The sequence below is a fragment of the Corvus hawaiiensis genome, chromosome 3 (genome assembly GCF_020740725.1).
Source record: "Corvus hawaiiensis isolate bCorHaw1 chromosome 3, bCorHaw1.pri.cur, whole genome shotgun sequence".
NCBI lineage: Eukaryota > Metazoa > Chordata > Aves > Passeriformes > Corvidae > Corvus > Corvus hawaiiensis.
In genome coordinates this window covers 76100334-76121115 of record NC_063215.1, presented here as the reverse complement: position 1 = coordinate 76121115, position 20782 = coordinate 76100334, and the positions used below count along the sequence as shown (strand labels likewise).

Genomic DNA, 20782 nt, shown 5'->3' with positions numbered 1-20782 from the left:
GAAATTTATGTAGCAGCACACACGACTGAATTTAGGTTGCCTTTATAACACACGTAGTGTTGTCAGAGTACAGAATTATTAGTTGAAGATTTTATTCTAAGAAAATTTTCCTCATCTCTCACTATGAAGCAGCATGGTTGTATCACACCCACTTTGGCTCTTTGCTGACTGCTGCTAAGATTCTCCTCTGTATCAACTATACCAATAATTACATTTCCTTTTTGTGTGGTGGTGTTGACTGTTTGACTGAAGTACTGAAAGATGCAGATGCTGCAAAGGACCTTTAATCAGATTTTTGTACCAGATGTACCAATGATACCTAAAATTCAGCTACTGTCAAGAATTGAAACCAAGAGGTACACATATAGAAAATACAAGCCCTGTGGATATAAAACTATATATATCCACTTTTATCAGCTCACTGCTAAAAGTATGATTCCACTGTATGCATTCCAAAATGAACATTGGGTATTCATATCTACTTCGACTTCCTTTTTTGCCTACAGTTGAACACAGGGTATTTTCTATAAGATTAGCTTTCTTTAGCAAAAAGGCTAATTTCTCACGCTTCCACCCATCTCTCAAAAACATTACCAAAATTCAGTGTTAACACAGTAACAAATTACATACTCATAAAATTCAGTTTGATTTTAAAAAATGTGTTCTGTAGTAATTAAATAACAATACATCTATACCCAGCAGAAAATCCTCCACCTCTCTCACCTGCCAATCTGGTTTTGTGGTGGTCAGATCTGAAGTGTAGTGGCCTAGATAAGCAATAGCCTGAACTGACCAAAAAGCACACGAGAACAATTAATGTGCTCATACTCCTATAGCTCCATGGTTCATAAAATAATCTACCAAGGCCAAGATTTTCAGTCATCTTCAAAGATATACCCAAAGAGACAGTGAAGCAACAGCATACTCAAAGTCATGACTGTATGATTAAGAAGGCAACATTTATCTGTTCACTCCTAGGATAAGCGGCCTAACAGCCAACCACGCTACCAAGGAATCCAAGAAACTCAGGTTCAAGAGTAAAACCAAACTGTGTTTTTCTTTGGAAAGGGATACATTTTCTCCATCAATAGCTGGCAGAGAGGCTGTCAGAGTCTGTCATTCATTCTCTGCTATGGATTTTGTTCTGCCAAGCAATGTCAGTTCTGCCTTTTCCACAGTAAACATTACTAAAGCTGTTTTCTCCAGATGTTTCCTGTTAAAGTCTATCTTAGTTAAACAGTATGGACACATAAGATAAAACCTGAACAATATATAATTGGAATACCAATCACACTGAAAACTAAAATACTTCAGATAGTTGCTACCACTACTTCATATAATACATTCTGTTCTGCAAGCCCTCTGGAATGAAGTGTAGACCAAGACAACAAACATTATACAACAGTATATATATATATCATACATTTCTAAAAGTAATTTTCCAGTAAAGAAAATAGCCTTCTATTTTCTCCAAATAAAGTATTAAAGCATACTTTATCATGTATCAAAGATACCTAATTTAAACCTCAGTGATGCCTCCAAGACACACTCCCAAGAGATATGAAACAAAGCATTCTAAACTATTAACTAGTCCTATCTCTTCCCTTTACACACACCTATATCTTAATATCTTCGCTAACTCCCTCATTTGTAGCCTTTTACCTACCATTATTAGTACCAAAAAAGTTCTAGTGAACTGGGGTCTTAAAGGGAGAACAATCTACCACATATTTATCATTCACATTTGGGGTTTCCTGGGGTGTTTCTTCTTTGATCTCTAGATCATTTTATGCAAGTTTTAAACCTAATCAGATGCAATTTTAAAGTTTATCACACCACAGGCACACGAGGATGGAAGTATTTCATATTAATAAGATCGGAGCATCTGAGCACAACAATAACAAACTGAGATAGGCCTCATCTAAACTCTTCTTTTAAAGACAAGAGGAGAGAAGAAAGATAACATTGCTGATCGCCACTTTATAAATCAGAACTGAGCCATAGCAAGACTAATGTGACTAATAATATATTTATGGGGGTCGAGAAATATATCATAATCTTCTATGGCGATGATTACATTAGGAAGCAGTGCAGTGCAAGAGGAGCAGATGTACAGAACAAAAGAGTGCTGGCAGCCCAACCTCAAAATGTACTTTTCTGGTAGTAAAACATCAGAGTATATTGCTCAGCAGCACTGATATTTATTTGGAATATCAATCTCTTTATCTACTTAAAATTAAGGTGACAACTATAAACAAATTCTACAGTTTGTATTATGCCTGATGCAGAATCTTGCATTTGAAAGTAACTGAGTATGCAAACAATATCAGGTCTGGGTTTGCATCCAGCCACCCCTCACAGATTCGCAGAACTCTTTGGACATGTCCCCTGACCAGCATCACTTTCCAGCATCACTTGCAAAATGAGAATTTACTCTGAAACCAATTTTGCATGAAGGTTAATATTCAGGGATTCACAACTGGTTATTAGACTGATGTTACCTATAAGCATCAAATTGCTTTATCTTGTCTCCTTCTACTCCTTTCAATGATGCTGCCCTCTGGACTACTCTCTCAAGATTTGGTGCCTTCACAGTTGGAAGGCATAAATTTAATCTTGGATTTAGAATGTGTTTCAAAGTCACTGTTGTGAGCAAAATCCTAGATTTCATTGAAAAGTGTAAATAAAAGGGAAGAGAATGTCATACACTACCCATGTATTTTTGTTATTCATGTAGCAACCTGCTATGCTGAAAAACTTCTGGGTTTGTGATATGGGTCAATCCATGTGAACTACGAACACAGGCTTTGAGATTTGGCATGGACAGAGAGTTTTATGTTAGAAAATCCAATTTCAGCACTAGGGTCAAAATGTGCCTCTTAGAGTCTACAGTTCAAAGAGAGCCAGCAAGAATGAATCTGAAAACAATTACAGAGACAATTATTTATTTCTGCATTCCCTACTTCATTTCTGGAAACTTGGAATTTATTGAGAGAGCCCTGAGGTCTCCAAAGACAAAAGTTAAGTGCCTAATTAGACATAAATTAAAACAGCTAAATAGAACTACATGTCACAGAAAGAAAATTAGCTCTTTTTTTTATAAAAACAGGTTTATACAAAACAGGTCATATACCCTCTAAGTAGAGAAAAAAGCAGACAGAATTTTCATCTCTTTTTTTACAATAACGTATTTTGGTTTGCTGTTTCTATGCCCTGTAGGAATGTGATTTTGCTGCTAATCAATGTAGACAACATATTCCTCTTTGTCAAATACTTCAGATATTGTGAAATACAAAAGGTAGTTTAAGGTCAACACCTCTCAAATATATTCCAATTATGCCTCTTTTGGCTTTAAAATCAATCACATTTGTTAACCACATAGTGCAAGAATTGCACTTGATAAAGTAAACTCCAAGATGACTGAAGATGCAGTTGCTTCTCAGTTGAAAGTTTCATAATTTATTCCCAGAATGCTCTTTTTGAAGATAATGCATTGTATCTACACTACTGATTTTATGCAGCTTATTCCAGTAGACATTCATTCATACAATCTTCAGAAATATGTGACTTCTTGGTACTATTAAAACTGTCCCAGGTGCACATTAAGCCATCTGTCAGGATGTTATTAGTTGAAAAATATGAATGGACTATTCAGTACAACGTTCAATTTTCTGTTTAAAAAGGAAGCACAAAAGTATATCCAGTCTCAACGTTTCAAAGGGAAGGTTCCTAAAAAATGCCCGAAAACTGCACTTTGTCCTAACAGTACAGTATAAGCAAGAGTCCAAAATTTGACTCAGTTTTCCTGAGGGGATAAGAAGAACAATGAAAGTTCTCTACAGACATAGGACACAAATTATGCAAAATTCCTACCTAAGAGCCACACTAAAAAGTATTGACTGGCACTGTGCCCACCAGGGACCACATGCCAACTGGAGCAGGATGCATGCCAGCTACTCATCTTCCTCTGATGACCCACCATGTGCCAAGAATTTGGAGTAAGGACAAAATCATGCTGTCTTTCTTGTCTTGTATCAGCACTAATTACAAACAAATACTTTAATGCAAAAGAGAAGACAAACGGTTTTGTGATTGCACCTCTTTTTATACAACTCAAGAGCAACTTTAATTAGTAACCTCAAATAAATATATTAGTATATCATATAAATCATGACCTGAGATGAATATTAGATGCATTTTTTCACAGATAAACCAAAAAGCCCTTCTTGTGTATTGCAATCTACATTTTGAAATGCTATTTACCAGAAACTTGAAAAATATGTTTAACATGAAAATGTCAAGAACACAATACCTATTGCCAAACCTCCAGCAATCTGCCAATAAAATCTCTAACCTTCACGTTTTGAGCCAGTATTTCAAAACCAGCCACAAGAGTAAATTCCTCTTGTTCTGAATTTGAAGCTGACCAGAAACTCTGTGTCATGTTCTGATGATTAACCTAGAAATACCTAAAATAAATTTAAACAGCTTTCCTACCCAGCTGTTTTGAAAGGATATGTTTGCAATAAACCCAAACCCAGTCCAGTTTCAAAGGCCTATAGTACAAGTCAGCAATCATCCATCTCTTCACAAACAGCAAGAAAAACATCTGCCAACAATGCAGGCATTACTGAATTAAATTTAGGTGGAAACTCAAAAAGGTAGCAATACACGTGTACTCAGGATTAATTTCTAAATAATTTAACTATGGTTGACATTGATACAGAAGAGAACCTGTCTGGGGAGAAAACACACACACAAAGGGTGTGGAAAGTTCTAATTCCAGCTGAACGACTGGAATCATTTTATTCAGCTGATTGGTTCATAAGAGAGCCATAATGAAAGGTTCATCACCCTGTATTTGGGAGCTTAAGTAAATTAATGTGTATTTGCTACAGAGTTCCTCATGGTCAGATATGTACATAACACATAAAGCTGTGCTACAAGGAACACCATTCTCCTCATCTTTGATGGCACATGACAATTCAGAGTCAAATATTATAGAAACCCATAGAAACAAGCTTTTAACAATTACTTTGAGCACTAAAATTTAGCTGCTCTGGGATTTTTCAGACAGAATAATCATGAATCATATGTAACTGCTACACGTGAATGAACTATATGAAAGTATTATAGACCCAAATAATGCACATTAAGATGAATCCTAGAAACATGCTTGCAAAGACTCTTTTTTGTACAATATGAGTAGTTCCTATAGTTTAGGAAGAAAATAAGCAAAAACATTACTTACATATTTGTCATCTGATCCACTGGCTATGAAGCGTCCACAGGGAGACACTGCAATTCCACATGGATGGCAGCGGCTACTGTGCCCTTCAAAACGACGCTCACACCTACACAGAGGAATTTCAATGCTATTAATACCAACTAAAAACTACCTCTTTTACTGCCATTTTCATGAAATCCTGCTGAAGTCTCATCTGTTTCTCTTAGTCTGCAAATTCACTAAGGCAAATCCACAAATTAAGTTTTAAATATCTCTGCAGTAGGATTTTGTCAAAACTGAAAATTTTGAAAATTAATGACTAAAAATAAAATGAACAGAAAAAACTGCCCCAGGACAGTGACCAAACCCATGTTTTCCCTTGTTTAGTTTACAGGGATAGAAACATCATTAATAATTAGGAATGAGGAGCTGCAATGCCTGGCATCAAAGGGGAAGGTGGTGTGAAAGTCTGCTTCATGAAGATTTATAGATCTTCCTCAAGTTATTTATATCAAATCAAGATGCAGTATGTGGAATCATAACATTAATAATTATTGCTTGCTTTTCTCACACCCAAATCTGAATACTTAAACCCTGTTGCCTATTTACATTTCTACTCCATATGCTAATTTATTGTATATGGTAAACCAAGAAAGACAATATCCAAACAACATTCCAAAGTGAGAAATCTCTCTCTCTGTCCTATAACTGTTGATAATTTCTTACCTATCTGTGTTAATACAGTCTAAAGGAAGGAATGGATTTAAAATTAATGCAAGGAATTAATTTCGTACTTTTCATGTTAATATTGCAAGAAGCATTGTAGAGTAAGTTTTAAATAGCTGAGCACATTTGGGCCATTTAAAAATAATAATGTTTTTAATGAGATGGAGATTAATATCCACCTAAAAAGCACCACATGGGTTGTAAAGAACCATGATATGTTTGCAGTCACCACAAAACTAATGTTAAAAATATATAATTTAGAGTTTCCTCAGTATTAAAAGACATTTTAATACAAGTTTCAACACCATTCAGAGCTGTCATTTACATATGTATGCCTCATTTCAGAAGTTTATATTTATACCTTTGAGGTATTATTGTAAAACAGACTTATAATAACCTATATTCTTCTTTTGCCTTTATTATGAATGCTGTCAACCTACGCTTCTTACAAAACAAATTCACATACTTCACCATAACGCAGCTGTCATATACTCTTTTTCTTTTTCTCTTTTTTTTTTTTTTTAATGTATGCTAGGTCCAGGAACAAATTTGAAATAGTAAAATCTCCTGCCAACTCCTGTGATATACACTTTTTCCTGGCCAGTGAAATCACAGGAGCTATTTAAATGCAATCGACTGAACCCATGTGCAGAAAGCTTTAAATTTTTATACCATGTTGTTCTGTTGCAGATACGCATGTATGTGTATGAATGCACTAAATGCCAAGCTGGTTTCATTCACCCAGGTGAAACAGACATACTTAAACAAAAACATGGCTTCATGACTGATCTAATTGCTATCACTTATTAAAGCATAAAAGAGACACTTTTGAATGCATGAAAATACATCATTTTATAGAGCCTAACTCTGAACTTTACTGTATTCTGTATAACAAAACTACTGATATTAACAGACATTTTGGGGATACAGTAACCAGACACTTCACCTCAGATGAGTTCTATCCTAAAACTGCTAAAATAACCCAATTTAAGAGAACACTACAGTTCAAGAGAAGCAACATATGAAGAGAGCCAATTATTGTGACTAAGATGTAAAAATATTTTTCAACTTCAGTATTTTTGCATGAATCTTCAGAGACTTTTAGTAACCAATAGCCACATTTGGCCTATTGAATAACCTGCCTCTGTTAGAGATTCCTATTGACAGCAAAGGAGAATACCTCAGTCTCCACAGTATTTTCCTCCTCAGTTAGGCTTCCACCAAACATTACTCATTGTGTAGAATAAACTTCTCCCACAATTTAGCCTCAAGTACCAGTTGCACTCTTTGCAAATTTCAGGGAGATTTTTTTCCCTTCTGAGTGCCTTTTGATAGAGAATTTGAGGAAAAAATTTCTTTTTAATCTTATACTTGTAAGATACATCAGCATCACATGCAAGAAATTTCGTCATGAGAAAAATAAATAAAATTCATATCCACTGTCTCTCCTGAAGGTATCTTCAGGTTCACCATTCTTCCTTAAGTAGAGCACTGGTCATCAGGACTACTTCTAAGTGTTTAAGATCTCATTGTCAGAGCCTGTAAAACATAATTTCCTCAATGGGGTCTTCTTCACAGATGAGTCTCTTAATAAAATAATGCAAAAAATTTCCTTTCCAAAGAATTTGACTCCTCTGTATTTGTGACCAATAACTCAAATACTTCACATATAAATAGATACATAAGAACTAAAAGGGTCCCAAGGCTTCGACTGATCTTTTCTCTGCTACACCACAGCAATATAAAGCAATGTCCCAGTCATAGGACAGTGTCCTTTTCCTTGTGCTAGTACAGCCACAGTAATAACCAGCATCCTGGATACTATTTTCTTAATTGTTTTCTTGTTCAACTTTTCCATTATATCAGGATATATGTTCCATTACAAGTTTAACTACTTCCCCAAACCCTCAAAATCCTGCTCGAAAAACACGTTTTAAAAAAACCAAACTGATTCCAATTAAACTTTCCACAGAATTAAGTAGAAATTTTGTTATGCAGTCTATTAACTCCAGATACCCACAGGTATCACAGCAATGGAAAAAAAAGTGGGCAAAAAATCCAATAATTAATAGTAGATACTATGTGTATGATTTTAGCTTATTTTAGGGATTGTCTTCTTTCAGGCTTTGGTTTTTTTTATTCTATTTTTTTTAAGTAGCAACAGGTGGTGATCCAAATTATTTTGGATATTGCAGGCTTTACGTGGCCAGCTGGCATGCTCTCCAGCCTCCTAAGAATGCTTTTCTGGTCAGAGCTTTTCGGGGGTTACCATGACAAACATCTGGTAATTGCATGGGACAGAAAACAGCTTATGTTCTCTATTGTACATCTTTTAGTCTACATTCCAAAATATGTATCTTTTTATGTTGGAAAAAAACTTGAAAAATATTAGAAAAAAGTGTACCATGTTTTCTGTCTTTGGAAGAGAAAGATACTGGAATGTGTGTCTTTATAAATAAGACAATATTCTCACGAAGGAGTCTATTTCATTATACTTGATGCATTAAAAAAAATTAACTGCAAACAAAAATTTTCTTTTCTTTTTTTTTAAACCACTTTCATTTGTATTGTTTTACTTTGTGCCAGTGCTCTGATATTTGTTCAGAGACTCTTCAGTACCAGCAGATCTATTGAGGCTCTGCAAAATGCAAGTATAACTTGACAGTAGTAGTAGCTACCTTAGATGTACTGTACACATGGGTCTCATTTCATTGAAACACCAAACCCTTCACACAGGAGCTCAGCATGTTTTCACCACAGCATTCAGCAGGGACCACATCCCTGTGTTCCTCATCCTCTATACTTTCATGCATCTCCAGTCCCAAACTTGGAGGAACTCCAGCCAGTCTTTTATCTCTCAGAATCTGAATAACTAGACTCAAAAGCGCCAAGGAGGAAAAAAAAAAAAAAAAAAGACAAATCATGGGATCCTCATGTTCTGAAGAAACCAAGAAGCAATCAAATTCTGAGTATGTGTATATTTGTATCTTGCTTAGGATGATGTCAAGCAGCTAGCTCACAGTGGAGATGCAAACTGAAAAGTATCTCAAAATTCAAACTGCATGTCTGACCCTAAGGTCTCAAAGTGCAATTGTCAGAAAATGAATGAAGTGAGCTCCCTGTGGCTGCCGGAATTCTGCTAAAATATGTTGCCAGAGGAGTTTATGATCTAGCTGCACAGCATCATAGCACTAGTTGGAGACTTTGCCTTAATGTCTAATACTATCTTCATATAATTGAAAAATTCTTTCAGAGACTGAAAGAAGGTGAAACTGATTTTCTCTGGGATCATACATCAAAGTATTATCATGCAGCTGAGTATTTTGCTGAAGCAATTCATTATGTGCAAGTAGCTCAGTATTCCTCAAGTCTTCACTGTGGTCTGATAAGCGCCCAGCGCATTTTTTTTTTTTTCAGAAGGAGATGAAAAATGGCTATTTCAGCAGCAAACAGCATAGTTCAACAGCTGAACTTCCATTTCTCAACTGATCAGAGTGTGAGTCAGAGGCAGGCAGCTCCTGCCACCATAGGTGTTAGTGTGTTTGGTGTTGGGAGGTCTTCCTAACACCTTGTCCCTGCTATTCTTATTACCTGCAACAGTAATCTAGCACCTACCACGTCTACCTCTTCACATTACCACAGTAGCATCCCTGACTTCCAAATTGGGCTGTACTAACTCTTCCCTGCTCTCCTCATCTCTGGGTAGATAATAAGCACGGCACGTCTGACAGCATAGCACAACTCTCCCTCTCCTGCCTTCTAAATTAATTTTCAATTTCAGCTGTTACTGTACATCTTGCTCTCTTAGTCAATATTACATCAGCTCCCCCAGCTTCCCATACCCTTCCCATTTCTGTGGCAAGTTAAGAACAAATGCTATTTTCATAGAATCACAAAGTGACATGGTAGTTGAGATTGTTAGGCAGCTCTGGAGGCCATCTTATCCAAACTCACTGCTTACATAGAGCCAGTGTGGCTTCACCAATGCTAAACAGAGGGGAGGTATCACCTCCCACAACCTGCTGGCAACTCTCTTCCTGATACAGCCCAGGACATCATAAGCCTTCTTTGCCTCAAGGGCACATTTCTGGCTCATGTTCTTCTTGGTGTCCTTTTCTGCAAAGATATTTTCCATCTAGTTGCCCCCCTCAGCATATATTGGTGCCTGGGGGTTGCATTTGGTGCATTTGGTGCCAGCACTCCCCCTTGCTGAAGGCTTCTGTTGGTTCATTTCTACAGACTTCTACAGCCTGGAGCAAGGAGCAGAGCAGGGTCAGGGCAATTAAGGCCCAGTGGCACAGAGAGCATCCTCACAGCACAGCTCGTAAATTGAGTAAAGGTACACCTGAAAATCTGAGGTCAAGCCAGGCCACAATTACTGACACAAAGAAGAATGAAACTTTATTGTATTATGGGTTTAGCCATAATTTACTGATGAGAAAGGAAGGTCCACATCAGTGCCTAAAAGCAATACAAGAGGTCTGAAATCTGCCTTGGAGAAGAAAAGTTACACTACTTCACATTCTAAAACCTCTCTTTAGGAAACGGACTCCCTGGAACTAACCATCCTAGGGAAGCTGCAGAAAACAGGACACACAATATTTCTCATTATCAGCCAGTCATGAAGATATCTGTATTCGTGTAACTTTGCTAGTGAATGTGAGCTGGTGCTACTAAGTGTTTATTCAATATTCTAAATGCATTAAACAAAGTGAAGAGGGCAACACTATGAATTCATAGTGTTCCTCCTAACAGAATGAATGAAAAGAAATCTTTCCTCTGGACATTTAAAGCACAGAATTATCTAATCTACAAGTGGGAGGAAGTGAGAAATTGAAAGGATCTAGACTGGTAAAGCAGAATTTAAAACTGTCATATGAAGTTTAAGTGATAAATGAATGTATTAAAGCAGCTGGTATTTAGTCTAGTCTGATACTTTGTATTGTTATGTGTTTACTGTGTAAGGGAATGGAACGTCCATTAATTCCTAAGTTTCTACATTCTTTCTATGCATTGGTTTTACAGCACTGGGATGCCAAAGTACATCTCACTGCTCATGAGCATAGCCATTAAACACAGGCAGGACTGGCAGACAAGGAGGCTTAGTGTACTGGAATTTTCTGATATATCTGGCCTTTGTAGTCTAAAGCAACTTGTGGTATTCCAATTCAGACTTTTCTGAGATATTAAATTTAAATGGTGGAGAGAACAGGTACAGGTGAGTATGAATAAATGCTAGATTCCTGACTTCAGAAAGAGTAGCAATGTCTCCAAAATGCATTCAATACACACAGCAGTATGAGAAAGAATGGTAAAGTTTCTTATGTCTTACAGACAAATGAGAGTCTACAAGGTTTCATCACAAAGAACATTTAAACTCCTTCAAAAATGCAAGAATGCATTAACTTTTTCTACCTCCTGATCATTAAATGTTTTTCTGAGTCTTTTTTGGGTATCCTGAAGCTGGTGACAATAATGTTCTTCTCATTCAGATTTCCACAGCCTAACCCCTGTGTTCACTGCTTTCACCTTGGACACAAGAGAAAGCAATTTTACTTGTTCTCCAAGTAGTCATTCTTTTAGACAATGTAGACTTAAATTGTTCTTCAAAATGTCTTGGAAGCTGGTCAAAAGTCATTATCTTACTCTAAAGCATGTATTCATAAGGTCTCATAGTTCGTTATCCTAATCTGGAAGAAGAGTAAGCATAGTTTTCTTCTTCCAAGAAAAACTATTTTCCTTGCTTCTTTATTCCTAAGTCTGTTTTGTAGATAGTCTAGAGCTTTTCTTAGCTTTAGTTATAAACGAGGAGAATGCAGGAGAAGTATAAAAATATTCAAAATCTTCAGATGAAACTTTACAAATCCATGCATTTCAAAGCAAATGAAGCAGGAGTCTGAGTAAATCCAAAAACCACTAGCAGTGTCCAAGATTCCCTCATTTATTGGCAAGATGACCTGGCTGTGTGAGGTTGGCTGACAACATCAGAAAGTTAAAGTGTCTTTTCTTGTACCACCTTCAGAGGAACCCATGAGACTTTCTGGCACTCTCTGAAGAAATCCTGGAATGCCTCCCGATCATCAATAGTCAAAGAGACAGACAAACTCACAGCTTTATCCAGAAAAGATGATGAAAATTGAAGTTGCAAAATACTTTCACTGAATTCAAGAACATAAGAAAAGTTAAATGAATTTTCACTGGGGAAAAAAAATGTAGTTTGATAACACATGTTGGATAGCAAAATTCTTATAGAACTCAGAGCAAAAATATCAATATATTCAAAACTTATAAAGCTGTAGGCCAGGTTAACCTGTTTGAAGATTTAATCTAAGCAGATCAAAAAAGAACCTGAGAAAAGAATCCTGCTATGATTCCTCAGTCAATTGTGAGAGAAGAAATGCATGTCATAAGAAAAGGAACCATCATCAAAGAAACTGAATAAAAAAACCCGTAAGAGTCCTAAGAAAATTGTGCAGAGTTATTCTGTAAATTATTTCCCATGCTTTCAACAGCAGCTTTGAAGAGCACTGTGCTGGAGGGATTTTTTTCCCCTTATTTAATCAAAATCTTGTACTTTAAGTATTTTTAAATAAAGTAACAATGGATAGATTCTCAAGGGCAACAACTAGATTAAAGAAAAGCAAAACAATTTTCGCTGTGGATGTCTAGGGAATATACTTAGAAAAAATCAACAAACAGTAAAGTGGAGATCTTGCAGTTAGTGTTACTATCCACAACACTGCAAAGAGTATAAATGAGAAGGCAGACTTACCTTTGCTATATTTCAAGAACACTGGACAAAGATTTCACTAAACAAACCCTATTCTGGCAAACCCAAAGCAGAAACAAAGAGAGATCAGTCCAGAGGGATTGGAAACAGTTGCTCATGCACCAACTTTGCAAATTAACAGCTTTAAGGGATTAAAAGTACTGGCCCACCATAATATTGTTTAGGAACTAATCCCTCCTGTAAGTACTCAACAGTGCAAGGAATGGACTGGATTTGATTGGACAAGACCTATGAACAAAAAAAATAAGCAAAAGTGTACAGTCTGTGTAACTATAGTAGACCTAACACTTCAGCAGAGACTTGTTCCAAGTTCAAGCAGAGCTTTCCAAACCTAGACATTTTAAATTTATTTATGTGAAAAACACCTGGTGAACACATAGGAAAAATTGAACAGTTTTACTCCTTTTGAGAACTCAAGAACAGATTTTAAAATATAGAAGACTTGGTCTCTGGACTGAGCAATGGCAGAAAATTTCATTTTAAAAAATTTGGTTTGTTTTCCTTTTTTCCTTGAAAATTGCTAGCAAGTGAACAACAATGATTTATTTTTTTCTATTTCTTCTCCACAAGAGTTAATACCATTGGTCACTGTGTAATGTGTAACAAACACACACATATGCATAGTACCTCACAAGCGCCCTTAAAATATCTGTCATTAAGGACCTGAATTACTTTTTTGAAGCTTGGCTAATAGAACTCAGTGGACACTAGAATACACTGACCTAGCCAAATTAAATATACAGCAAGAACATACATAAATTAGTCCCTTCTTCTGAAGACATATTTATTTAATTGATTGCCCAGATTTTACTCTTTAACTATTTTACCATTCATCGACTTTACCTATGTTAGTATTTAGAAACAAAGAGACAGATAAGTGATCTGTGAAAAGCTTTCTACTTTTTCATTACTCTTCAGCAACACAGTTTGAGCAGCTTATTAGAAAAACATAAGAAGGTAACATATTCCAACCCCAGCAGGCTCCAGTTTCATTACTTTCTGGCATTGAGTGAAGGTTATACAGCAATGATTTTGGGAAGAACATACATGCCCCCTATAGATTTAATGTATTCTTACCACAGAAAGATGGAAATAAATGAAAGGCTCATTAAGCATGTCCCAAATAGAAAATTCAGTACTAGAAAAATTATATTACATCTTTCCATAGATATGTTTACATACACAGAAAGCAAATAGGAAATTATTCTTGAAAGCTTAAACATCCTCCTGCCCAAACCACTTTTATTTCAAACATAATTCTTTTGGCCTGCACAACAGAGCTTGCCCCAGGTATTAATTCTCCTGATCAACGTTCCCTCCTTGATATGCTATTCCTTTGCCCTGAGGTTTTCCCAAGTATAACACTGAAAGGTGTTTAGAAACAGTGTAGCATTTAATTCTGAGTTTATGGTAATGTATTATGCAAAGTTATAGCACTACATACATGGTTTATAAAAATGTTGTTGCAATTGGCTTATATTTTAAAAGATAGATCATAGATTTTACTTATTTTAGCAGTAATGGCATGCTGTTTAAGAAATACCATTAGCATTCTGTTCAGTACACTATTATATATGTACAATTAGATCTACAAAGGTGGGTGAACATGGGTGATAAATCTTAAATATTTAATGGCTTCCACATAAATAACTATAATTGAGGAATGAGCATTTTTTGGTCTATAAAAACTAGTAAACTTCAATTAGCCTGTAGTTCAGATTCCACATCTAAATTTCTACCGATATATGAGAGCAAGCATGACAATTCTGAATAAAGCATGTCTTTTTATTCCAAGGTACCTAATTCATTCATACCTCAGTGTTCTTAAATCCCACAGTTTGATGCCATCACCTGCAGCTGTGGTCATGAAAAGGTTGTAAGCTTCAGGTTGCTGAGTGCTGAAGGACGATCCCTGTAGAACAGTAAATCAGTTTCAAGTAACAATTCTCATGGCATTAATTATTTATAGAATCATAGAATATCTTGAGATGTAACATATCCATAGGGATCATTGAGTCCAACTCCCTGCTCCTTGCAGAATTATGCCATATGATTAAGAGCATCATTCAGACACTCCTTGAGCTCTGACAAGCTTGGTGCTGGGACCACTTCCCTGGGGAATCTGGTCCAGTGACCAACCACCTTCTCAGGGGAGACTTTAGTCCATCTAAGAAATAAACAGTAAATATTTGCTAGGTTATGTGAAAAAAAGCTTGTCTGCCACACACAAAGGAGTGAAGAGGAAAGCTGGCATGCAGAAGAAGTCCCATAACCCATTCAGAGAAACTGAGCATGGCCTCGACTCCTCTCAGTGCTGTCCCAGGACAGCCATGAGCCCTTTGGTCCAGGGGTGACACACCAGGATGGTCAGTGAGACAGGCTATCTGGGTCACCTCACAGACAGATGGGGAATACTAAATACCAGGGCATGGATCCATCATGTGAAGCAGAGGAGGATCTTTTTGTGATTGCACAAGACATTACGAGATGTTCAGGGAAGAAAATAAGGGCAGTGAAAGGGAGGGAGCAAAGACTAGTTCAATGATGAATTATAAGACATGTTTAGCCCGGGGCTAAGTGTACAATTTCCATTGACTCCAGTAGCAATTGCATTCATTCTTAACAAGACTAATTTTGGCTTCATACCTTTAAATAATTAAATCCAGTTTAAAACCTCTGATTTTTTAACATCCACATTGGCCTTTTGGCTGGCTACAAATTTCTTTCTCCAGGAAACCAAACTGAAACAGTTAAAACATTTTCTTTCCTTACCATTCACTTTCTTGATTTGGCTGAATACATCACAGAAACCTCAAGGTAATTTCCTGCAATCAGTATTTGATTGCCAGGAATCTTCTATTCATTATGAAAGCTTGCCCTAAGAGACGAATTAAAATGCACTGTGCAACAGATTTCCCAGCAAAGTCTACACATTCTCACATTAGCTGTGTATAACTATATAAAAAAAGAGTAATGCAAAAGACAAAGACAGCTACAGTCCAAAGGGCAGTATTCATTAAAAGTTACAGAGCACCCTTTTTTGTGCCTTTGAAATGTTTGCTCACCATCCCTTGCTTCAGTCAGCACTGGTCACAGAGTCCAGAATAAAAGGTTATACAGACACATACACATTTACCTTGTGCATTACTCTTTATTATAGAATACACAGCATACACTAACTAATAAACTAAGGAAGAAGTGCAATCTATTTGTTCCTTGTCTGCCCTGAAATTTTGTCAGCAATATACTTTATTAATACATATATTTGTATCTTCAAACTACATTTGCTACTGAATATTGATACAGAAGACAAGAAAATACATACTAGTTGGGGTAATGTGCAAGCTGAATTTTATTTATCACTTTGTGTTTTTATAGTCCAGCAATTTATGATAATCTATTATTTATGAGAATCTAATGCAAAAAGTAGCACAGTCCCACACACTCTTGAAACTATCCCTGCATTCTGATAGACAAATCCCTTCCCTCTGCCCCATGCACCTCTTCATCCACCACTGTAATACCTTCTCAGCCTCTCTCTAGACCAACTACATTGCAACCTTCACATAAAATTTGGCCTCAGGGAAGTCATGGTTCTACAGAATCCCTCTTTCTTTCACTAATTCCATACGAGCACCATTTATGTCATCCAAACAGTGCAGCTGGCTTATGCTAAAGGCATTGATCAATAGACATATCAGAAAGCACTCCATATCTCCAGGTGATCTTATACTTTCACCAACATTGAAACTATGCTTAGGAAAAAGTTAACTGACTGAAAGTTTGGAGTTAGCTACTACATTTTTCAGTCTTCACAGCAAGTAGACTTCCTAACTAATGAACCAATGAATTTTGAAACAAAAGGGTCTGAAAAGAAAACTGAAAACTTGCTGTTTCTGTGAAAATGAGTGTACTCCCTAACTGTGCGAGCAGAACATATACCATCCAAATATTTGTGGCTCATAATGACAGATTCCTGTTCAAAGAATATGTTTTGCAGCAGAAAAAACATATTATTAATACTAAAGCTCTCAATCTTTGTGGTCTGATCTCAAATTGCCATCTATTTCAGAATCTCAGATGTTCCTAAACTCTGTAACAGGAACATGATTTTGATATTTCAATCAATTCATTTTACTATGTCTCTTAAAAGTGCATATAAAAAGCAATGGACTGTTGTAATAAGCTTAATCAACACACCGCAGGCTGAGATGAATTTCATGCATTGGCAATTGCAAACAATCTCTAGAACAGATCAAAAGAACAACTTAAAATCAAAGTCATTACATGGCAAATTATATATATTTGCTTACAGCTGCTTCTGTCTAAAACCAAAAATAAGAGAATGTCATGCTGATCATCTAGGTTTGTAGGATATCCTATGTATTTAATAATTTGCTAACAGGTTTCTCCCACACTTAATTGGAACATACTTTCCCTATTGTCCCACAAGACCTTCAAAAATTATTTTCTTTTTTATTCATTTAAAGAGTAAATTTTATGATTATGCCCACTTACTACTGTCCAGGTAGAATCACAAAACAGTCTTGGAACATGAGAACTGATTTGCATGAATCTAAAGTAGAAAATGCACTTCAAGAATATATACATAATGCAATCACAAATGAGTATTCAGGGCACACAATGCGACTAGGAATAGTCCAAAGGAAAGCCTTCCTAAATTTTGGGGTGTAGGCACTGGATCTTCAGCATCAACTGTTTCACTCCACAGATTTGCTTCCATTGAATCATGTCTCAGCACTAGCTAACCTCAGATTCCAAGGTGTTCTATACTTTAAACAGGACGTACTTTGCACACAGCATTCTGCAAATTTTTATAAGTCTATAAAATATTTTAGCATATCATCTTAAAGAAAAAGCAGTTGTATTTTCTCTAATAACTTTAAACTACCCAATGTAATAAAAATAGTCGATGTGTAATTTTCCTATTGACTTATCTAAAGTATTAATTTTATATAACTGAAAAAAGTAGAGAACCTTGATGTATCATTTTCCCCCAAAATGGTCAGTTTTCCTTGCTATACCACATACCTCCAGGTTTTTTTCCCAAGTGAATACTTGCCCACATCTTTAAAGTTTTTCTTGATTAAATAACCTGAAGGCACTAAGCTGACCCAGCAAAAAGAAAAGCCAGAACTTTAAGCCTATATGTGTTACAAATAGTACTGAAACAGTTAGCACAATTTTAAGTGTTTTACCAGATCACATCTATAAGGAAAACCCACAAAGAGATCTACAACAGTAATAATAAGGAACTGTTTTAAACCCACAGAAGCAAGGACTTTCCAACTGGGAATGAAGCACCACATTCAACCAGACCTAACACAGCAGGCATTCCAGAACATATGGTACCATAAAAACTACAAACACTCAAATCAGTCTTCAAGGGAAAAAAAAGAGCAAAAGATGAGGGGTCAACTATTCTATTGCAGTACTGAGAAATTTCTTTTTGGTTGCTGTTTCCAAAGTTTCAGAAAAAATCACACAGTGTCAGATTGAGCTTCAGAAGAGAACAATTACATAAGGAAAAATTCCTGCTGAACTACAGTATTAAAGTCTAGTGCAAGTAAGGCAAAGGGTAATAAACACTTCTCTAATAGCAAGATCATTCGGTCAGTCTCACTACTCCCTCCTTTACACTAGAGAACAAATGAAATCTGTATGACTCTATCACAGAGACTCATGTTCTTGCCCATCCTCCCCAATACATAAAAACTTATTGATTACTAGCAATTCTATTTTTAGCCTCCAATTTCTTTGCTGATGGTGTTGTAGTGGTACTACAAATAAAATTCACTAAAGTATATACCTTATTTTGGCAGATCTGATGGACTGATCTAACATGAGCTTCCGGTATCACTGCTGTGCTGCAGCCTGCATTGAGGTCAAAAACTTCCAATGCTCTGTTGCTGCCAGCTGTAAGTACAATATCTGTACAGTTCTCTGGGTTAAAGTTAAACTTATCTAAAGGAACAAAAATATATAGACAGATAAAAATACAGATAAATAAATATATATATTAACTCTGTTGTAGTTAATCCTCTATGAGCAACACCAAAAATCTTACAGCACTAAAAATTTATATCTAAGGATGAAGTTCAACATCAAAAAAATTACAAGTGTTTTACTCTAATAGAAAAGGAGTAGTAAATAATCAAATGCTACTTACTTTAACTGATGTCCATGTCATTAAGCCCAAAGAACTGCAAAGAAAATACATACAAAGGATACAAGAATAGAACTCATTTACTGCTGAAAGGCTGGTAATCTCCATTGTTGATGTCATGGGAAATTTCTGTACCAATTTGCAAACACTCCTCTGTTTGTATCTGCAAACAATATCAAATGAATGCTGGTGTTAATGAAATAAGTTATGATTTGTAGTCACCAGTAAACTCCCATTGGAATCACAAAGCAAATCAAAATGCTTTCATTATGAAAAATTAAAGCCACAGATCTTTTGGCTTATTGCTGAACTCTATTAAAGAACTTGGTAACAAAACTCATTTGGATGAAAGCAAACATGATATTAATATACAGAAGACTGATCTTCCGTCAACATGAAACACTAAAATAATCCTGTATGTATATTGAAAATGTTGAAAAGAAGTCTGTAATGTACCTATGTTCGAAAAAGCAGATATGCCACTGGTTTCAATGTAGCATTTAATGTGCTGATGATAGGGCAATCAGGAAGAAAATGAAGAGAAAACAGTGAGGAAAGAATAATTTCCACTTAGGGGAATAAGGGGCTGATCACACACTACCAAAGAAATTTTGTTTCCCAACATACACAAAACCCTTTAAGGTCCCGTGGGTTACCTGTCAGCTCCATGCAGATGTGGAAAACATGCCAAAACCTCTAAAATGGCTTCAGACTTTTTTATATTACACAAGACTGTGTTGCTATTCAATCTGATTAGAACTCTCTCTTTACTGAAATATATCCACATAGGCAACAGGGATCTGTTCTTAAACGGAAAACATGACGATATGGATATGGATATGGATATGGATATGGATATGGATATGGATATGGATATGTGAGGCAAGAAGAGGGTGATTTTCAGAGAAGTCACCTAAGGAATAGAGAGTTAACAACTGTACTGGGTCTGGTCAGGGTGGAGCTAATTTTCTTCATAGTGGCTTGTACGATGCTGTGTTTCAGACTTGTGATCAAAACCGCCTTGATAACACACCAGGATTTTAGCCATTGCTGGACACTGTCTGCACAGTGCTAAAATAATTCCTGTGTAACAGCCAATATTATACTTGCTTTTTAGCACGTCTGTCTAATGAAAGTACAAAAGTCCATGCATGACATGCTTGTAGGAATCATCACTGTTTCTTTCCAACAATGCTAAAAGTTTGCAAAACTGAGATCATTTGACAAGAGCAACATGATTATCAGCCAGATCTGTTCAAAAGAAAAATGTTTAATGACTTGCTTTTTCCTTTAGTTGTCATTCTCAAACAATGGTCTGCTGATCTTTTCAGATAGACATCAGAGCTACTTTAGGAGTGATGGCGCAGCAGACATTTACAGTGTTTTGCAATTTAATCCAAGAATATTTTGTAGTTTCCACAAGTACTTTATTCAAATTAATGAAAAAATAAACTGCACTAGACTTCAAGAGTGTGTTAGTTTAAAACAGTCTAGTTTTCTTAATGGGCAGAGGAAGCGACAGGTGCAGCTTCTGAGAGATGAAACTACTCAAAGCTTATACTATGTCCGGCACAGAGCCAATCACTGAAGGCTCTGATGATAGGCAGGTTGCTGGCCCAATTAGAGAAGTTCGTAGCACCTCTGTGATGACATATTGAAGAAGGGAAAAATACGCGGGGTTTTTTCTTCCAAGGGGTGATGAGGCGGACACCTGGGCCCATCCAGGCAGGGTGGGGGCCACTGCTGGCCTCACACCATCTGAGGGCTGCCGCCTCAATCACAAGGCTTGAACTCTCTCTTCAAAGCTCTTTCCAACTTTCCCTTACGGTACTTGTTGGCTATCGGTCTTGTG

At 36.3% G+C, this 20782-nt stretch overlaps 1 protein-coding gene across 1 annotated transcript in view; it reads right to left on the bottom strand.

The window, feature by feature from the left end:
* Positions 1-20782, bottom strand: part of WDR27 (WD repeat domain 27) — a 94576-nt gene that overhangs the window by 48882 nt on the left and 24912 nt on the right. The window contains exons 19-22 of the mRNA XM_048299635.1: positions 18996-19093; positions 18574-18695; positions 14558-14655; positions 5252-5354 (exon numbers count right to left, since the gene is read on the bottom strand). Of these exons, the coding sequence (XP_048155592.1) occupies positions 5252-5354; positions 14558-14655; positions 18574-18695; positions 18996-19093 (421 nt within the window). The remainder of the gene's footprint in view (positions 1-5251; positions 5355-14557; positions 14656-18573; positions 18696-18995; positions 19094-20782) is intronic.